This window comes from Vidua chalybeata, chromosome 3, assembly GCF_026979565.1.
Source record: "Vidua chalybeata isolate OUT-0048 chromosome 3, bVidCha1 merged haplotype, whole genome shotgun sequence".
NCBI lineage: Eukaryota > Metazoa > Chordata > Aves > Passeriformes > Viduidae > Vidua > Vidua chalybeata.
The window spans coordinates 44,434,042-44,453,976 of NC_071532.1; the positions used below are offsets into that span (position 1 = coordinate 44,434,042).

At 39.0% G+C, this 19,935-nt stretch overlaps 1 protein-coding gene across 1 annotated transcript in view; it reads right to left on the reverse strand.

The window, feature by feature from the left end:
- Positions 1-15,992, reverse strand: part of NID1 (nidogen 1) — a 43,136-nt gene extending 27,144 nt beyond the window's left edge. Inside the window, exons 1-8 of the mRNA XM_053938965.1 lie at positions 15,771-15,992; positions 9,141-9,440; positions 7,833-8,062; positions 6,762-7,189; positions 5,718-5,867; positions 4,218-4,469; positions 2,893-3,093; positions 864-1,109 (exon numbers count right to left, since the gene is read on the reverse strand). Coding sequence (XP_053794940.1) covers positions 864-1,109; positions 2,893-3,093; positions 4,218-4,469; positions 5,718-5,867; positions 6,762-7,189; positions 7,833-8,062; positions 9,141-9,440; positions 15,771-15,992 — 2,029 coding nt within the window. The remainder of the gene's footprint in view (positions 1-863; positions 1,110-2,892; positions 3,094-4,217; positions 4,470-5,717; positions 5,868-6,761; positions 7,190-7,832; positions 8,063-9,140; positions 9,441-15,770) is intronic.
- Positions 15,993-19,935: the final 3,943 nt, after the last annotated feature.

Consider the following 19,935-nt stretch of genomic DNA (forward strand, 5'->3'; position numbering starts at 1 on the left):
TCATAACACACATTAAACAAGGAAACATATTTTTTGCATCAGGAAGAAAGGGCCTTGCAGGTGATGTGCAGGTGATATCTTAGATATGTATTTAATAGCACCTGTATTCCTTGTTACTTGTACAAAGTACTACTGAGTTGAAAAAGAGCCACAAAAACCTCTCTAAAGAACAAGACAAAGAAAATTAACTTTCCAGTCGCTGACACAAGTCTCAAAACATGATTCCTAACAGCTTGGTTTATTAATTTAATTAGTAAAACTTTATTTTGTAACAAACAAAAGTGAGCACAGCCTGGTTTTATACTCAGCTGGTGTGCATTTTCAAATTGTCTCTTTTCTTTCTTTCTGATATTAGTGCAAGCTTGGACAGCTCATCCAAAAAAATACCTTTCAAAAGTAGCCTACAATTCAAAGATAAAATGCCATGTTTCAAGATAAATTATAGAAACTCATCTGTGGTAAATCCCATTCCCCTCTTTTGCTCTCTTCTCTGACAATGCCCCCCCCCCCCAAAAAAAAAAAAAAATAGAGGAACTACAAATTAGGTAAAGATAAACAACACACACCATGCATCCAAGTGTGAATAGATTCAAGGTGGTGTATTGAAAGTATTTCAAGGAATTAGACATAAATATCAGTGAATTTCAAGAACAGAGCATCACTTAAATACTCTTTCTCAAGTGAAAATACAAATTTTCAACAGTTCCATTTCTCTCCTTCACTGGTGGATCTGGACTGCTACCAAATAATGAAATTAATTCATTTAATTCATAAACACTCAGCTAGGGCAGGCTAAAAAAAATGGATGACTGCACTTAATTGCTTACAAAAGAGAAAAAGCAAAATTTGCAATTGATACGTACCATTGATGGGGCCGATGGAATTGCTCATGGCGTATCGCAGGATCTGCTCATCTCTGTTGTACAGGACAAACACACTGTCCACCGAGAGCTGCTGAGTGGCAGGAGCAGAATGGGGGGAGTCATCGTGGATGCATTCATCAAAGGAGATGGTCTGGCGCCACTGATAGGCACCCATGTACGTGGAAGCCACTCCATCCCTTTCTGGCTCTGTCACCGTGTACTCCCTTGAGGATGATGAAGTGATCACTATGACATGACAGCAAACACACTGATCAGAGCAGAGATCAAAAGCACCCATCAAATGCTATCTGTAGACTTAGAATGCAGTCTGTGTAGTGCAAATGGGAATTTCAAAGGCTAGAGGCTGTGAAAGTAAATGTATTTCCATGAAAAGGAACAAGCACTTGAGTACACTTACTCTGTTCTCAGGGATCACAGGTTTGAGAAATGAGTAATTTGATTTATTTTGACATATTTTAAAAATTTAACTTTACTTTGTGGATTTCCAATTAACAAAAGGAAAATTCAACTCAGCAAACTCAGAGGTTCCTTTAGGTGGATTTATATAATGGATCTCCAAGCTAAGGACAACAGTCATCTCACCAGCCTAAACTACACCCACTTTTAGTTCATTTTAGGCTATTAGCCTTAGATTTTAACAGAGCCCTGAAGAAGCTGTATGTCTGAGAGCTCCTATATGCTTCACAATAGTTTTCTATATTGGGAGAGATTGTGAACAAAACTCTTCAAAAGAATCTGGGCTTGTGGATCCTCCCAGCAACAGAAAGATCCTCAGTACACCACTATTCTTTCTTTGGACACCAGAACAAACCTATATCAATCCACTTGCAGCAGCTGGCTAAAGCTGGATTTCTGCTAAGTCTATTAGATATGCCATAGGACAACAGAATTGCAGCTGTTTGAGTCCTGGTAGATCAAATCCAGCCTGAAGGACACCTCCTTCCAGCCTCTGACTTTACCTCCATGGGAATGGCATTTCTGCCAAGTAGGCAACTGTTCTGTAGAGCAGACACTGCCCAAACTCTCAAGTTGTTCAGGACAAAGCAGAAGCTTCCTGCTGCTTCTACTTCCTCCTCCTTCCAGTCCAAAACAACAGGCAAAGCACAAGCAGGCTAATCACTGGCTACCAAACTGACATTAGTGAATATAAGGCAGTGACGATGTAATCGTGCCATTTTCTAGGTCTAGCAACCAAAAGTGCACCCTTGGAGAAAAGTACAGTCTCTACTGTATTCATGTGCATCTGTAGTATTCCTCTTTGACAGCTGGGCTGGCTGGCCAGCAGCAACATTCCAACCTCACTTCTCTACCTTCTGTATTGAAACACCCGTAATATTATCCAGGAAGAGGAAAGCAAAATAAGTAAGCAAAACAAGATTGCCCTGTAAATAGTGAATGAAGAATGGTTCTCTTAGGAAACCTAGGATCTGTGATAAAGGAATTGAGAGGGGAGCACTGAAGAGACAATGTAGGAAACTGATAAGGGAATTAAGAGGCAATTTGCCAGTTGGTTGTTAAAATTCAGCTCAAATAATACTGATAAATGCTTGCAGAGTCATTGTAATGAAGTTTACATGAGACCTATTGGTAAATAATGGGTTTAGTCTCAAAGATCACAGCTCACTTAATAACATTACAACAAAAAGCTATATGCCAGTACAAGGCTAAAGGGCTGTGGACTTACAGAGAAAAACTTTACCACATGTACATTGCCATCAACAGCATAAAAAAAAAGCCAACAAAAAGGGAAATCAAGAGTGTTTTGCAAACAACAGTTCAGAGAAAGTTACACTTGTATTTTTTTCGATTAAAATATTAGAAATATTTGTGTTGTCCCACTCAAAATCCACCTTCTTTTGAAACCTTTTCCTAAGGGGTAAAATGCAAATTTCTAAAAGTCAAAGGGTCCTAAATACACTTGCAAAAAGGGAATAAAATAATGTTTTTCAGATTTTCTTAGTTTCTGCTTTTTGCACTTTCTTATAATTTCATTCTTATGGAACCTTACCAGAACTGGAAGTGTGGTAGAGTTCAGTGTATGGCTCTATATGGACTGATGCCCCAGATGGGATCTTAGGTATTCTGCCCTCCATTTCTGTGCTGATGGTAAGGTGACCATGCTCATCAATGCCACTGAACTTCTGCTTTACAACCAGCTTCTCATTGTTGCTGAGAAAAGTTACTTCTGTTTGCCGTGTAAACTCGCCACCTAAAGAAAGAGAATTAATTAAACACTAAATTTAACAGAGGTTTCCAATTCCTTCTATTCCAAATACTGCTTCTAGTAGATAAAATATAAATTACTATTGCCTGCAAGTTTTGATGTAGCACAATTGCTAATGTCTTGTGTTTCTAATGGAATAACTTTCAGAGTTATACTGATAATATACTTGGATACTGCAAGCAAATTTTTTTTAAGCACTACACATGATAAATCACAAATCCCTGCCCTGAGGCAGTGGGGTTTTAATGAAATTAAAAGGAAGTTCTGACTAAGCTAATAGCAGTAGGCCTTATCCTCCCATTTAAAAGGACATTTTAGAGAAAATTCCCATTAGGAATACAGAGAGTTTAAAAAAAAAAAAAAAAAAATCCAGTACATCTGTTTCCAAATCAAAACCAAGTGAAATGTATGTTACATATTCCAGTACAAGCCTCAAACATATCAAATCCAAGAAAATCCCATACCAAAAAGCTGTGTTCAACTTAATTCGTATTACAAGTCTGTAAAGGATCAAATTTTAAAAAGAAACACATGTTCTCCTAGAACAGATTGAATCTACAGCTTGATTTCACAGCAGCACAACCAACCAGATTTGCCCTCAATCTCTTAGGAAAACTTGAATTGTGAGCAGGGGTTTCTCTCAAACTAGGTAACAGAGCCATTTGCATGTCATGCAGCAGCTGTTTCTATAAAGTGCTTCAGACCCTCAGGAGGTCAGGTTCTTTTGCTTTGTTGGTACAATCAGAGATTTAACATGTTAAATCTCTTGAAGATGTAGGAGAAGCTTTTTTTAATGACTATTTAGTAACTATGTACACTCTAGTAACAACCCCCCCTACCCCGATCTTTTTAATAATCTCTTCCTTGAACAGAAACTGGCCAAGCCAATATTTTCTCTAACACACTTAGTTGTTGTACACTGACAGTAAATTAAAAGGTCCATTGTCTATATATGGTAAACAAGAAAAATGGTGAGAAATTTGCTTACAAAAAAAACATTTTGCAGCTCAGAATAGATGCGTGTTTTTCACCCTATATTGCTTCTAAATACACGTTTAAGACAGAGAAAAGCATAGCAATTTTGAACATTATTTTAATTTAGAAGTTACCAGTAATGCTGAATCCATTTTTATATCCTTGCTGTTCCACAGCAAACATCCATCCTATGATACCTCCAATAGAGGCAAGAGGTAGTAAAGAATACCCCAAAGTCTCTGGGATTGTGCTGATAGCAGTGTAGGCACGCCCTTGGTTCATCACAACATAGGAGTGGAGATCAGTGTTCTCAAATACAACTGGAACAGGGTTGTTCCCTACAAAGATTCTTCCTCTGACCTTGCCGTTGACTCTCTGAGGAGAACCTGGCAAATCAATACAATGCATCAGAAAAAAATAACAGTACTCTCATACTTTCCAAGGAACATAGTCCAGCGTGTTCACAATGTTCAGTGTTGAAATAAATGGCAAACAAATACTCAGAGTTCAGACAAGAAATTGCCATGTGTTCACTTGCTTATATAGGTACATGTAAGCATGTTGTCTTATGTGGATGATTAAATGGCCAAATTTGCCTGAAGAGATGCTCTTTATCATCACTGAAAGGTCTGTCTGCAAGGATAACTTCATAACATTATTACAGTATATTTGACAGTAAGTGGCAGACAGAAACTTCTTAAGATCACACTTCATATCAATACACACTGAATGCAAATTTGTTCATTCCCTATTAGGACACTAACGCCATTAGGTATTAGAATAATTGACCTATTATTCTAACCTATTCCATTTCTTGGCTCTGAACTATTGGCCATCTTGAAGACTGTCAGTGTTATACAGAAGTACCTATTTTGAATTGCTAATTTTCTCCTGTATATAATTTCTTACATGCAAGTTTAAATTTCATTATCATCAGATCCTTCTTTTCTTTTTATGGAAAATCCAATTTTATGAACTGAAAGCTAAGTATTAGGTTTTGCTTTTCTGGTTTATAAAATACAGTCTTGCAGTAAACTATTTGAGCTGTTGAAATGCATCTGTACTCTGAGTCAAATCACTACGAGGATTACAAGTGTATACATAAGAAATTCCTTTATGGATTTTACATGGGAACAAAGTTTAAATGGGTATTTAACAGAAGTCTGGCAGATCACCCTTTAGCAAAGCAGCTTAAGAGTCAAAGGGGAGCCATGCTCTTTGGTTCAACGATCAAAGTTAATTTGTTCATCACTTTGAACTGTCTGTTTCTAGAGTGAGGACTATATCAGATTATAACACATTAGAACTTCATGGCTATTTCTAGGAAATACCACTGGATGTTGTGTTTTCTTTTAAATTATGTCAGTTACAGAAGTTTATTTTTTTCTAGAAAGTCACATTAAAATGCACAAAGCATTTTTTGACCACTCAAAGCATAATTGATCACTCAAAATTTGCTTCACTCAAAAAACCACTTTAAAAAGTAGAGCTCACCGATTCAAATGTCTTTCACTATATCTCAGTGCTAAGTCTTTCAAAAAGTTTTTATCAGGTCTTTTTTGGAATACAGGTCACCTCATTCAAGAACTCCTTATGTAATTGTTGTTTATGTATCTAAATTTCAAACCAGTTACCTTCTGCTACACACTGTCTGCCATTTCCTTTGTACCCAGTGATACAACTGCAACAAAACCCGTTGGGATAATCCTTGCAAATAGCGTGAACAGAGCACTGGTGACGGTTGTTAGCACAGGTCTCTTGGACATCCGTGTGGTAGCGAAACACTGTGGAAAACAAGACCAGACATTTGTATTTCATGTAATTACTGTGGTATTCACATATTCTGAAACTAGTTTAAAATTATCTCTGGGCTCACTTTATCAGCTTTGCATTTTCTCTTTAAGGAAAACAAACTATTGCAATTGATATTGGCTAACCTTGCAATATGCAAATAACTTTCTACTATCTTGCAGAAAATGTCAGGGCTTCAGCTGTTTAATTATTTAGTTAGAAAACAGTTTAATTCTATTAACTTCAGCAGATCTATATTAACACAGATCAATTAAAATTCCTGTCAAAGCTAAACACACAATTTTGTTCTTGTTTCCAAATCAAAATAAAAAGGGGACTTTTTAACTCTAGAACAAAACACATCAGTACAGTACCCAGGACCATGCAGCAACTGATGCACCCTGTAATCGTAACTGTTTTACCCTGTCATTTAATGGAGATAGCAATTCTCACACCTGCTTCAAGAAGCAAGTAACATCTGGGCAGTCAGTCACAGTACTCTGAAATTTTTAGAAATGCTTTATTAGAATTTAGAATTGCTAATTCCACCCTTCTAAGACTTGAGGCCATGAAATCCTAGCCAAAAATTTTTACAACAGCTTCTATTCCCAACCTTTATTAAATCACCTCTATTCAGTAACACATCTGAGAAAGGTCTGTGAGCTTAACTAGAGAACTAGTTTACTAGACTGGCAAAAACTGCATCTGAGGTGACATCCAAATTAACTACCTCAATAAATATCACAAACTTATGACATGCGTCCAGATTTTCAGATATTAAGCTAATGTGAAGGAAACAGTGTTTCTTTGGTGATTCAATTTCTTTCACATGCCTTTTTTGCAGCCTGTCCATGTTAGAAGAGGCTAAATTGTACAAAAGACCTTACCTATTCCAGTTTCATCAAATTCTTCCACATCTATGACTTGAGGTGGCTGTGGGGGGAACTGCTGGATTCGAAACTGGTGGGGTGGAGCTTTTGCTGTCGGGAAATTTTGAGGACTGTAAAAAGACTCAGTTGAAGGTGTTCCTGTTACATCTTGGTATGAAGTCAGAAAGTCTTCTGCAGCTAACTGAGGAGCACTGTATGTGACAAGATGCTGATCCTCTTCAGTGCTGTCTGTGCTACTTGTGATATACTGCTGTGTTATTTCAGTGGAACCATAGTCAGACATAAAGGTCTTAGAAGTCATCTCCTGGTCTTCTTCATTGGGCTCTACGCTCTCCAAAATCTTGCTGATTTTGGCAGGCACAACACTGTCAGATGAGCTACCAATCTCGAACACCCAGACGCCCTGCTTCCCAGCATTGCTGCTTCTGTCAAAGAGAAGCACATGCCAAATAAAGCAAGCTGTGTGGTATTTCTAGCCTACACACAATGTTATCCTTCACTGCGAAGTGTCAGGACAAAACTGTCTAATTATATTACCTACATTACATACTTACCTACAGGTACAGTTCATTCAGCTGTGGAACACCCCTGACAGTTTGGGTAACATATTTTTTCTCCTGACCAAAAGCTCTGTTGAGAATTTCTAGCTTTCTTGCCTCCAAAGTGGTGGGAACAGAGGGAGATTTTAGGGCCACAAAGATCTTGCTACCACTTACTAAAACTTTCTAACTCCTTCACTTTCCTGCTAGTTCACTCTTTCTTTAAAAAACACAAACACACAAAAACAACCTGCCCAGGATAGATTATGAAGAGTTGAAGTCTAAGTGGTACTACTTATAGAAGAACGAAGTATACTGGAATTCCTACTAGTGACAATAGGAATATGGACTTTTAACAAATTACACCAAAGTCTTCAAGGGGGGTGGATATTTTTCAGTAGAAGATCTTGTGACTTTTCATGCAATGGCTAATGGGATCTTATTAGTTCTCATTGACTCATGCTACAACTAAGAAAACCATGGAACTCTGATGCTTTCTTGAGGAGTTTAAACAAAGAAAAAAGCATACTTGTACAGGTTTCTAATGCTGTCTTCATCATTAGCAATGACGTTGTAGGATCCTGGCTTTTCCCAAAAGTAGTAGTTTGTAGAGGCTTGACTAAAGCCAACCATAGCAGGAATATTTTCATCACCATTCTTGGAGTATGTGCTACAGAACTGCAAACTATCTTCTGGATAAAGGAAAATAGCATAGGAACTGGAATCAGAGGAAGCTAAGACAGCCTGGAAAGTATTTCTCTGTGGAAAAAAAAATTAATACACATTTATTCATGTCAAAATAGTTAAGAAAGAGTATTTTTTTCTTTTTAAATGTAAAATTAAAATCAAAATTTTCATTAAAAAGAAAAAATTATCAAAAGTAAATTAAATATGTAGGAAATAGTCAGATAGGCTGCCCAAAGCATAACAATTTAAGCTCTGTAATGCTGTAGGATGCTATTTCATTTCCTTAAAATAACAGAAGTGATGTGCTAGACTAAATAAAAAAATCTGTAAACAGAATGTTTAAAGTAAAGTTAAAGTTTCATGTTGCTAAAGGCTTTTCCCACAGGAACACTCCTGCCTACTGTAGGAACCACTGGGACAGCACCTCAGACATCAGCTGTTCATTGCTCCCAGGGTTATTGTTACAGAATTGTTACCATAAACACAATGCCTGTGTCAAGTTCAGCAAAATAAATTAGTTGTTGACATAAAAAGATGTTTTAAGTAAAGGTAAAGTTTGATAATGATGGTATACAAAGTTACATATCCATGCAGGATAGTATCCGCATGGTTTAAAAAGGGGAGAATGATTGTGAAAAATAATAAAAATAACCTTTAGCTGTTTCTTAACCCAGTACTAGCTACAAAACATGAGCTTTTTCTGAATGCAATATCATCTGTTCAAAATGGATTTAAGATTCTACTAGTCCATACAGTTATCTAATTTTACATAGTTTGATGTCAAAGTGACTTAAGAGTCTTCTGAAAAATGCAATCCAGCAGCATTACATTGCACAGAGGATATTCTAGTTCAGTTATTATCACAACACATATAACATTCAAAATAAGAATCATTAGGAAACACAACTAAATTAGCTATGTACTTTCAAGCATTATCTTTTGAATTAATAAAACATTATTAAAATAAATCTCAAGTAAAAGTTCTGGAAACTCCTATTTTGCTACAGCCTTTTCCACAATGATATACATTCTTAGGTCGCAGAATTCATTTAAACACAAATAACTTCAAGCCTTCAAAGCAAAAGGTTAGAGTGTTACACTTTAGCTGAGCATGTGTCCAACATGACTTAAAGCTCTTATTAGCATTCACCTTTTCTTCCAAAGTATGATCTTCTCCTAGTGCCTGGAAAGGAGCCACAAGCTTCCAGGTAACAATAACAACACTGCTGGGATCAAAAGTAGTCTCAGGAAAACCACTTTTGATATAGTCTGATGCAAGTTGCAAGACATCTGAGGATGAATCTTCTCTGTAGTACACATTTCCACGTCCATCTGTTGTGTCCAGGTCAGCCATAAAAGGAGCAATAGCCCCAAAACTCACTGGGAATTGACCAAGGTATTTTTCTTCACTTGAGGGTTCATTCACTGCAATAATCCCATTAGTGGTAACCTAATAAAAAGATGAAAATTGTAATACAAATACTGTTTATACAACTGTCTCCCACACATATGCTCCTGATCACAATATTTTAATTCCAAAAGAAATTGAATCAAAAGTCAGTTTTGTATTTTAAAAGTTAAAAAGTACCTGTGGTTTTTTAAGCTTTTGTTTTTTTCATCCCATGTCAGGAGTCCTGAGATTTCGGTTGCCCAAAATCAGAGGTCAGCTGTACAGATAGAACAATCATTTTTTCCTAGATAAAGATTTTAGCTATTTAAATTTCATATGCCTATTGTCTCTTGTAACAAGGACATACATAACCTTCCCCCCAATGCTTCAGATGGTGACAGAATTTCTGAGCAAAAAACTAATTCACACATAGATACCAACCCAAAAAACTGCTGCATTCTTATATATTGTAATAGCCTGGGTGAAAGTATGTATGTATTTTGGGAAGACATACAGATTTCTTTTTGCCTGGCCAGGACTGCTTTAGTTTTCACCTCACTACAGCCACCCTGCTAGGAACCTCTCTGCTACTGTGCAAGGCTAACAAACTGCTGCTCACTCTGAAGACAATCTGTGAGCACATGGCACAGCTCTTATACCAGAGGCTATAGAGCCTAGGAGACAGAATTTCCACAGCAGATATAGGCTACCCTATAAATTCCTTTACAGCTGAGTGCCCTGACACACTCTGATAAGAAAATGGGTCTAATACTTGAAGGGGGTTGGGGGAAGGAATTTATAAGTTAAAACTCTTGGTCTGCAAATGCATAGGTACTGGCTCAGGGACATTCAAACCGTCATTGAGATGATGATTCAGTCAGCCACCTCTGACTAAAACTGAGATAAATACATGCATACAGGTAGATGCTAGGGCACATCCAAAGTCCACTGGCAAACCAGAGCTGGCTCTCACACACAGTGAGCAAGACTGCAGGTGTCAAGCCTTGGGGCTGTGCACGAAGAGCGGACACACAGCTTTTTGTGCCCGGCCCTTCCACCAGCTATGTTTGGCACTGACTCAGCCACATACAAATGCACCTCCAAGTCTTGGACTACCTGCTAACAGGACATATCTGACTATCTGTAGGCAGCCAGGTGCTCACTCTAGAGCTGCTGCCACATACACAGGGGACTCAAAAGGGGACAGAGGTCCCAGAACTGTCACTATAAGCTATGAAATTAAAACTGCAATCTCCCACAGATTTATGAACTCACGGGGATTATTGCGAGTTCAAGAAGAACAAACTATTGCTGGATCTTTTTACACAGTCAAGATACTGTCAACATGATAAAATCTTTAGAAATGCCTAGAAGTAGGTCAGAATTGCTTCTGACTCAGACTGCAAGGCCACCTAGCCCAGTGGCCTGCCAGCTTAGAGATTCAACAAAACAAGAGGACATGCACATACTTCTCCAGTGAGCCTCCAACTGCATCCACCTCAAGGGATTCCCTGTGGTTTGACTGGTTTTCATCCTCAGTGGATCTCTTTCACGTATTTGTTGAGTCTTCCCTTAACACATACAAAGTCTATGCATCCACAAAATCCCTCAAAAAGAAACTCCATGAATTTGTGACTCATATCCTCAGGTCTCTCCTACTTTTGCTTCCTTTCAGTCTGGCTTCCAGCTTAATTGATGGCCCTAATTTTTGTATTAGGACATATAAAAATCCTACCTAGTCTCTCCCACTATCTAGTTTCTCCTCCAGAATGAAGACCCCCAGCCTACCCACGCACTCCCTGTCTAAGAGCTATTCTCTGTCTTTGATCACTCTTTTTGTCTCCACATATTTCTTCAACCTTTTCCACTCTATAAATTTGTAAACAAGGATCACTCCTCCATACACAAGAAACATCTCTACCTTGAACTCTCCTTTGGCTAACCAGTGGGTCAGAGCACGTCCCCTGACACAGGTCAGTGGTCAGTCAGTTTGGTGTATAACTGGATAATGCTTATCACAAACCATTATCTAAACTTGGCAAATAGTTCCCACAGTATATCAGAATTTATCTTAAAAGTGGTTTGACATATGCTGACTGTATTTTCTGCAGATGTACAATTTCATTAGCAGCTAGAGTGTAAAATAGAAAAAAAAGTTAAGATCATGTAAAAAAAATAGGTGAGTTGGCTTTATGCATAAACAGTATATCTAAGGTATATAAGCAGTAAATAATCTGTGCAAACACATTGGGAAAGCAGGTCATGTTAGAAAGGGGTAGAAGAACCTGAATATTGTGAAAAATTTTATACTACTCATTCATGACTTGACAGTGGCCACAGACCCAAAGGTGAGCTATGAATCTGAGGAATAAAGAACTAAAAAGACAGCATGGGTTACCTCATTACAGACCCTACAACTGGAGTTGGACATATCAGAGAAATCTAGTCCAGAAAAGTTCCCAGAACTCCTACAACATCTGTACACTAGAAAATGCTTCACATTCCTGTAAAGCAAAGCTAAAATATGACCTGAAAATAAAAAGCCACCTATTATACTATACCATTGGAAGACAAGATGGAGAATGGTGGATATTACAGTCTGTTTGCTAAGAACTTTTAGCAAAGAGATGCACTCCCTCTTTAAATAATAAATTTAGTGCAAGTTAAAATATTTCCTTCTGCTTTCTTACATTTTTTGTACACAAACAGCCCTATCCTCACCTAAACCCTCTTGTGAGAGATGTCTGAAGTTTGAAGTATTTTAAACAAATTCCATGCTGTTCATCAGATCTGGTGTGTGGCTGGTGTGTATAGATTTTGCAGCTGCACGATCCCCCATTTATGGCAGAGATTAAAATAGCATTAAGAGAAAATACCATCAGGACTAGTTAATAGTGCAGAATAAAGCAAAAGCCAGAAGACATGGTCTTCCTCTTTTCACCTCTTAGTGACATATGTCTAGCTATTCCTTTCCTATTTGCTAAAAAATTTTAATGTAAGAAGTAATTTTATTAAAGACATGCAAACCCCATTTTTTAAAGAAAGTTTTTAAGTGAGACAGTTCAGTTTTAAATGTTAAGGGAATGTTTCTATAACCCAGAAAACATTTGCAAGCCATCACATGAAAATAAATAAAGAAGCTGCTCAATTTGTGCAGTGATTTTTAAGGCAAAATAAGAAACTCACCAATAATGAAAAAAATGCCTAGCTTCAGATTCAACAATACATTCATATTGACAAAGACTGAATACTGCTTTACCTTCACCCTGTTTCTTTCAAGGTCACAAACATAGGTTTAAGTGTGAATCCCAAAATAAAAAGAAGTAATTTGGGCTAAGTACTCGGTTTCATCAAAGCATCATTCCTGTCAAAAGGGAAAGGGGGAAAAAAGAGTCCTCAAGTAGGCGTTGTCTAAAGACAAGCTTTAGAGTACGTCTTTCCTTTTAGGGTATAACACTATTTAAATTGACAGGAACTAACATAGATGTATTTTTAGCATGTTAAACTTCTGGATTACACACATAGTTAACATACATTTGTGGTTTGTAGCAGAATCAATAACACACATACACAATTATAGGTCCACCTTGAAAACCAAGTGAGAAGAGGAAAGCAAAGTAAGGAGTACTTCTATTAAAATAAAAATTGTCTCTGGGTGTACAACAAAAAATTAAAGTTTCTAACAAATGAGGCACTTTTTCCCTGTTCAATGACTAGGCATTTTGTGGGCTTGAATATTTCTGCATAAAAAACATTTAGAAATTTTGAATTTCCTTTTTTAATGAAGTGACAGTTGACCTAAAGCAGCAAAGCTTTCTAATAAAAACATGACCAACTATTTAAGAAGTTAATAGAAGTAAGGTTTAAAAAAATTGAACTAAGCTTGCATTAGAGGTTTCTCAGTTCTTTCCTAAATGGAGGTAACCCCTAATCCTTCCATTTTTCCACACCAGTAAGTTTCAGTGTAAACTGAAAAAGCCTTAATAGAAGTGTGCTATTAAAACAAATAGAACAGTATGGGTTAGAGATAGAGTTCAATGCTATAAATCTTACATACAAAAGCACCATATTGAAGATTACAATATGTGAAAGTCTGTTTCCACTTATATGAAATAAAAGTGCTCTCTTCTGCCTATGAGAGAAGATTTTGTTGCCAGGGATTTTATGACAACTTGGTACTAAATAATCACTTCACAGAATGCCTTGCCTTTCTATTCATGTGTACAGCTAACTTAAACAACTCAGCTTCTCAACTGTTAAAAAAGATAGAAAGAGAACCCACATAAAATTGCTACATAAAATTGTGTGCACTAAATGTTAATTGTATCAGCTTGATAATATTTACTACCAACTAGCAATATGTTGGAAATTCCAGCCAAGCAATATGGTAGAGCTTCATAAATACAAACTGCAAATACACAATAAAAATATGTGATGTGAAAATGCATTAAAAACTGCTCAGCACATTTCCTTAACAGGTATACCTCTCCTCTCCCTATCTCCATGAAGTTTGTACTGTGCTTCTGTTCTGCAATACTTGTGCCAGATTCAGCGCAAGAAAAAGCCTCTGCATAGTGTATAGACTGATACTGAAATGCCTTTCATTAGAACTGCCCATTCTTATTTCTGAGAAATGCTGGCAGAGCCCTGGAAGTGATTTGGAAATAGACTCTATATGGGTATTCTTTCAGGCAAAACCTAATTAGACCTGTTCCTGTTTGAGGGTGGGGCAAGTAACAGGATCATTGAACGAAGGAAACCTAGACTGAGTAATCAATTTACTGCTCTTTGAAAACTCTGTTCTGTCTCTGTCGCTTACTTGACATGCTGCTTGTTATCTTTGCTTCTCAGTGGCTGAATATACAGTCCACTATCTTTCAAGAACATGTTTGTGCTTTTAAAAGTGTATTTTTTACTTGGGTTGACTAATCAGTGACCAAATTAGAGTACAGAAGGCAAGGTAATGAACTAAGGGTAAAACTGAAGTCTGAACTCCACTTAATACTTCATCTCAGTCAGCTTCAGTGAGCAACATCCATTTTTCACACAAACATAACCCAAATCCCTTAAAATTTTAGATTTCAGATATGATTTCAGGATTTATCTAAGTAGTGGCAGTACGGACAATGAAAAGGAGCGTAACTTAAGTGTCAGCACTAATACAACTCAGTGTAGCACAAGCAAGTTATATCTTCAGTGAATATCCATGAAACAGACTCAAATGCATTGGAACTACATCAAATTTTGAATGATTGCAATTACATGGAACTCTAGTTTCTCAAGTGTCTCCATGTAGGTTAATTCACTGAGTTGCCTCTTAGATCCATGTTGCTAAATCACACTGCTTTATCTGGACAGGGAGGTGAGATTATGTTTACCAGATTAATACACTAAACACATTCTGCCTTCCCTACCAAAACCTTTCTAAAACACAGCATGTTCAATTGCTAGCCTAGATGGGGCGTCTGGGGAAAAGAGGCAATGATAAAGTGTGCAGTAATACGCTTGCAATGTTCTGAAGACATGCTGCCATTTTAAACTGTTTTTCTTATTGCTGCTTTTGAGCAGCTCTGCTCCAGACAATCTGTTTTAAATCCTATCTTCAAACACTGAACACCCTCCATCAGCTATAAACACACACATACCACTCTAGGATGCAGATTCAGCTGTGAGACACGCACACATGGCTGAGATGTGCTTGCAGCCCAAAGCCTGCAATTACTATGGATATGGACTTCCTCCTCTTTGAGCACTCTTATCGTCTCCACATATTTCTTCACCCTTTTCCACTCTATAAATTTGTAAACAAAGAGGCCACACATTTTCTTCACAGAGAAATTATGGCCTGTGCAAGCCTATCAAGGATGCTTTAAGAGACTCGTAAAGCAATGAACACCTGAGAGTGCCCAACACATTAAGGAACAGAAAGCTCTCCCAGTGCTTAGACGTGAAAGTCTTGGACAGGTTAGACTGCTGGTTAGACACCCCGTTTAGTTTTGGGACTCTAGCATCCCGAAACACACAATACAGACCACAACGAGGGTGTTTCTGAGCTGAACACACTCTGTGTGAGTGCCTAGGTGTGGCATTCACTCTGGCTAATCAATTGCATTTACGCTCTTACTATCTGTTGCATTGTCTTCCAGCGGAGGCTGTGCACCTCGAAGAATCTGCCCCGACCATAGTGTGAGAAGTGAATTATCACGGCCCCGATACCCGACTGAACACGACTGGAACAATTAAGCTCTTCGGACCGACCTCTGACCTCGGCATTCACACAACCCACACGGAACCCACACGCAGCACTACCGCGCACCCACCCAAAGCTCCCCGAGGAGTCCTCAGGAGCGGTTCCGACCCGCCGGCAGCCAAAGGGGGCCCCACACTCACATAGATGGAGCTCACGGCCGCGCCGTAGAAGCGCAGCGCCGTGCTCAGCTCCAGCGCCGCCGAGTGCACATCGTCCCCGGGCTCCAGCACGGCATCGCCACAGTCCTCGCCGTGCGGCAGCAGCGCCAGCCGCTCTGCGGGCAGCGCCAGCACGGGCAGCGCCAGCACGGGCAGCGCCAGCACGGGCAGCGCCCAGCGCGGACAGCTCGGCGGGGCGCGCATCCCGGCAGCTCCCAGCGCCTGCGGCAGCGCCGTCCCGCCGCTATAAGCGCGGGCAGTGGGGCCGGCAGGGAGCGGGGGGGCCGCGGCCAATGGCAGCGCGGGGCGGACGGAACAGCGGCCCCGGGGGTCCCGCGGCCACTCCCAGAGTCCAAGCGGGGCTCGGCCGCAGGAATCGCTCCCGGCCCGGGGCTTCGCCCGCGGGAGCAAAGCGTTGTCCGCGCAGCCCGCGGCTACCGACACTCGGGAGCGCTCCGTGACGCGGGGATGGGGACGCTCAGCCTCTTTCGGGATCAGTGTCGCTTGTGGGGCGTGAAACTCGGGTCGGGTGCGGGGTCGTATGCATCCGGCAGATGTTTTCAAAGCACTACGGCTCTCCGCCAGGGCCAGTGGGGTTTCTGCGTTAGTTTGGAAAATGTGTGCTCTCAGTGACTCCAGCAGCTGCAGTACCTCGCAACAGCCAGAGCACCGAGACCAAATACCAAAATCAACATGAAACAAAAATATGAATCCCCATGCTGTCTTCTGAAATAATTTTGATACCAGGTGCTCATTGTCGGGGGAAATGAATAAATACATTGGAACGCATTTCATAAATTAACACCATCCATGTCAGAATTGCATTTGGTTGTAAAATAAAACCAAAAAATAAATAACAAATCTGCAAACAAAAAAAATACTGACTACATGAAATACAGAGAAAATAAATATGGTATATGTAAATATATTACTTCTGACTATGTCTTCTTGTTTTATAGCATAGTCCTGCTTGGAACACTCAGAAGCAACTGAAGAATGGTTATATTTCATATATTTTTCCTAAAGCTTCCAAGTGAGGACAGCAGTGTTTAAGGATTAAGTCTTGGCCAGTAAATATGCTGTGATATGTTCACAGAATGTTTACAGCAGATAATCATCTGAGGAAAGGCAGCCGAAATGCTACCCACATGCTTTTTGCATGGCTTTTTACTTTTCTTTAAATGCCTGTGCTCTTTTATTTACCCCCCTTGTAAGAAAGTGTGATTTTTCATTTGACAAATTGCAAGAGCACAAGACATTCCTGGGTAGAGTTATAACCACACCAGCCTAAAGGAGAAACACATCTAATCACCATTATTACTTGCAACTATTTACTCTTGGGTTCTTTACGTCAATGAAAGCAATCACTGAGACAAAGCATCGTGGAGGTCTGGAAGGAAGATGAGTCCGCTCTCCTTGAGTTCTTGCTGTACGTTCACCTGCAACTTCCGTATTTTCAGAGCCTCTAAGGCAGTAACTGGTGGATTCATGGAATTGTGACTTTATATATATCCAGGAATATGTGGCTAAGTATTTCCACAAGAGCAGCCTTTTGGCTGGATCACCTCCATATTTGAGCATAGACATACCCAAAAAGATGACTCAATATCCAGCCAAGGTATCTTTCTCCTCATTTGACAAATCAATACTTAACTACAAGCCAACTGTAAGTTCTTACCCACGTTATTTGTGTGCACTGGCATACCACCAGCTGCTTTCACCACAAAATCATATTCCTATTACAAACCTGCCCCCCATCATAAGCCCATTTCCAAATTTGCAGAACCTAAAGGTTCTTGTGCTTGTGCAACACAGATCCATAGCAAAGAGAAAGCCCAAATTAACCCCCATGCTAACAAATACACATTCACAAGAACATAATTTCTGTTAGGCTTAATGTTTTCCATAGCCACATTTACTAAAACAGTAAGACTCAACAAAAGGAAGATATAAGCAAAAGAAGAAGAAAATCATGAGGGGGTAACATATTCCTGTCAGATTTACATAATTTCCTACTGTTATGTCCAGAATTTGAAAGACGGGGACTACTGAGAAGATAGAAATTTAGTGTAGTAAATTTGAAATAGATTTGAAGGCTCAAGAGTTAAGTATCTTCATCTGCATGTTTAAAACATGGGGTAATAGCCATGTTAGGGTAAACCCTTTGTCCATTAGTCATCATATTGAGATTGTTTAGTCTATACTTACCTTAAGAGGATTGTGGTGTTTCTGTTGTAGTTGCAAGTTTACCTTCTATACAGCTCCCACTGTGAGGAATTTTAAGCATTGTTAGCTCTAAGACAAGTAAATAAATTTCCCATTGTCCTTTCTAGCATCTTCAGTAAGGACCTAAACTGGGGATGGCAAAGCATGTTTGCTTATATTGTAATTAATTGGGTGATATTAATTGCTAACTCCAACCAGAATGGAGAATGCAGAAGACTTCAGCAAGATTTAAGAATGGAAGGAAAGTATTTAAATGCAAACTGGAATGTCCCAATTGAGAAAGACCTTCCAGAAAGTTTTTCATAGCTGGTAAATACCAAGAACTCCACATTTTCATTGGATATTAAGTCAGATATTGCATCAGTTTACAAAGCAACAGTATTCCCTGAGCAGCCACTGAGATCCTGTACAACAAATGAGCTGGGTTCATTTTGTTACAAGGAGGTGACATTTTCTAAAGGTGTGTAATGACACTGCTTTTCCAGAGATTGCTTGTGAGATCAGAGGTGTCACAGAAAATTCACCACTGGAAAGAATTCAGACTGAAACCAAAAATAAAGATCAGGGCACAAAAGGAAATTGCTAAAGAACTGAACATGTGTACTTGATCAAATTATAATGAGGAGATTTGATTGAGATTATGCTTCAAAGATATAGAGTATCTTCAACTCAAATATCTGAAGAGTGGCACCAAACAGATGGAGGAATTAAATGGGTGAGTTTGAGGATTACAGGTGACTAGGACATTGAAATAATTAGAAGAAATAACTAAAGAAACCATGTATCAGCAAATGCTTCCTTACTATGGAGTCTATTTTCAGATAAATCATAGATTAGGCATAGTGGAAACAGAATGATAGAAATCTTTAAGAAGTCAAAACTAGGTTGATCAGATCAAAAGCAATAGACCTTAAGGAATAATTCTGCATTTAACAATGAATTGAGACAGTCCAACAGATCTGACTTGAGTTTCTATTTTCATACAGTGCTAAAATAGCTCACAGATACACACACACATATATTTGAGGATTTCACTGCCTAAATGTGAGGAGATTTGGAAAAGGGGGTACAGACATGGAGAAGCCTGACCTTCTCAAGGCCCTCCCCAGGTTTTTCATTAACAGAGAAAATGGAGCTAGTGTTCCCTTTGTCGGCATGAATGGAGTAAGGAAAGTAATGCCCTGGGCCTCCCATGATAATGTTCTGCTGTCCAATGACAACAAAGCATTTTAGCGGATGGATCAAAGGACAGAGTAACCATGTGGTCATAAACTGGAGAGAACTGAGTATTTGGGATACTGGCAGGAAAAAATAGTACTGAGGTCTGCTGAGAAGGAGCATTTTTAAGAGAGACAAGGTCATGGGAATCAGAGAGTCACAAGCAGAGACAAGGCTCACAGGAAGATCATGGAGTGCACATAATAAATTTAAATCACTCTGTCTTAAAACTTAATGTTCATTGTTCACTAGAGTGGAACACGATGAAATTCCTTCTATAACTCTACATGAACCAGTATTACCAAGGAGGGCACGTAACTCTGGAGCATCTTCAAAAAAAAGTGCATTTTTTAGCAGAACTCTCTACAAAAAGAAACTCATTCTGAGGCACTGTTAAGATGCTTTTGAGAAGAGGTTTACATGAATGACGATACTCTATCTTGGCCTCTGCATTAGGGCAGAGTATAGCAGATTGTAGAATCCCTTCCTTTTCTCTCATGCAGAGCTATTGCAGAGCAACAAGAGGCAGCAATACTGCAGGACAAGCTTCTTGGAAAAACTCATATTCTGTTCTGGAGAACAGCTGGGCAAGAATGGGGATGTATTAACACTTGGCCAATGGCCTGGTCAGTACAGGACAGATATGCTGCTGTAATATAATGGCACAGAGCAGCAGCAGCAGATTCCTGCCCTGGAGCAAGGC